The 974-nt window shown below is 72.7% G+C and overlaps 1 protein-coding gene across 1 annotated transcript in view; it reads left to right on the top strand.

Moving 5' to 3' along the window:
* Positions 1–778: 778 nt before the first annotated feature.
* Positions 779–974, top strand: part of MYCL (v-myc avian myelocytomatosis viral oncogene lung carcinoma derived homolog) — a 10,945-nt gene continuing 10,749 nt past the window's right edge. The window contains exon 1 of the mRNA XM_019512375.1: positions 779–966. Within this exon, the coding sequence (XP_019367920.1) occupies positions 813–966 (154 nt within the window). The 5' untranslated portion in view covers positions 779–812. The remainder of the gene's footprint in view (positions 967–974) is intronic.

Below are 974 nucleotides of genomic sequence, written 5' to 3'. Positions count from 1 at the left end.
GGCAGCAACATAAAAGCAGGAAGAGTGCAAGGACCTCGGGGCCACTGGACGAGTGTAAGGACCAGGCGAGGAGGGGGTCAGTGCCAAAGGACGTAGGAAGCTGGGGGCCTGGACACCGCGAGGAAACCGTCCCAGGTGCTGCAGGAGCCGGCGGGACGCGGCAAGCACCTGCAGCGCCCCTCTCCCCCCGCGGCAATGGCAGGGCTCGGGGTCTGGCACTTGCCCGACCCCCTTGGGGTTAGGGTCTCCACCCACCGGCGTCTGACACGGGCTCAGCAGCGCCTGCTCCCCCCCCCGGGGGCTGACAAGCACCCGCTCCGGCTCCGACCCCCGGCTCCCGCAGCTCTGTGCCCAGCACCCCCCGGGGTGGGGGGATTCCCGCCCTGCATGCAAATCTGGCGCACTCGGATTGGCGCATGCCCTGGCGCGGGCGGGGCCAGCGGCTCCAGACGCGATATAAGGGGGTGGGGGAACAATGCGGGCCGGGCCGGCCGGGCGGGCGGCGAGCGCGGCGGCGGCGCCGGGGGGGGAGGAGGAGGAGGAGGAGGTGATGTGACGCGACGCGACTCCGGGGCCGCGGGGCTCCGGCCCGAGGGGCTGCGCTTTGGGGCCCCCCGGGGGGCGCTGGAGGCGGCGCCGATCCGCTGCAAGTGGCGGCCCCGGTGCGGGGCAGCGCCCCCCTGTAGCCGCGCTCGTGTGCACGGGGGATGCCGGGAGCAGAGCCGCTGGGGTGGGGGATGCTGGTGGCGGATGCTGACGCTGTCCCTTGGGACCCCGCAGGTCGCCGTCCCCCTGCCCTGCCCTGCCCGGAGATGGAGCTCGACTCCTACCACCATTACTTCTACGACCACGACTCGGAGGAGGACTTCTACCGCTCCACGGCGCCCAGCGAGGACATCTGGAAGAAGTTCGAGCTGGTGCCCACGCCCCCCACGTCGCCCGCCTGCGGCCCGGCGGACAAAGCCTGTAACCCA

The sequence above is a fragment of the Gavialis gangeticus genome, unplaced genomic scaffold (assembly GCF_001723915.1).
Source record: "Gavialis gangeticus isolate Ggan-Ray unplaced genomic scaffold, GavGan_comp1, whole genome shotgun sequence".
In the NCBI taxonomy this organism is placed as follows: domain Eukaryota; kingdom Metazoa; phylum Chordata; order Crocodylia; family Gavialidae; genus Gavialis; species Gavialis gangeticus.
The sequence above is the reverse complement of the archived record's forward strand: the minus strand, read 5'-3'. Positions and strand labels throughout refer to the sequence as shown.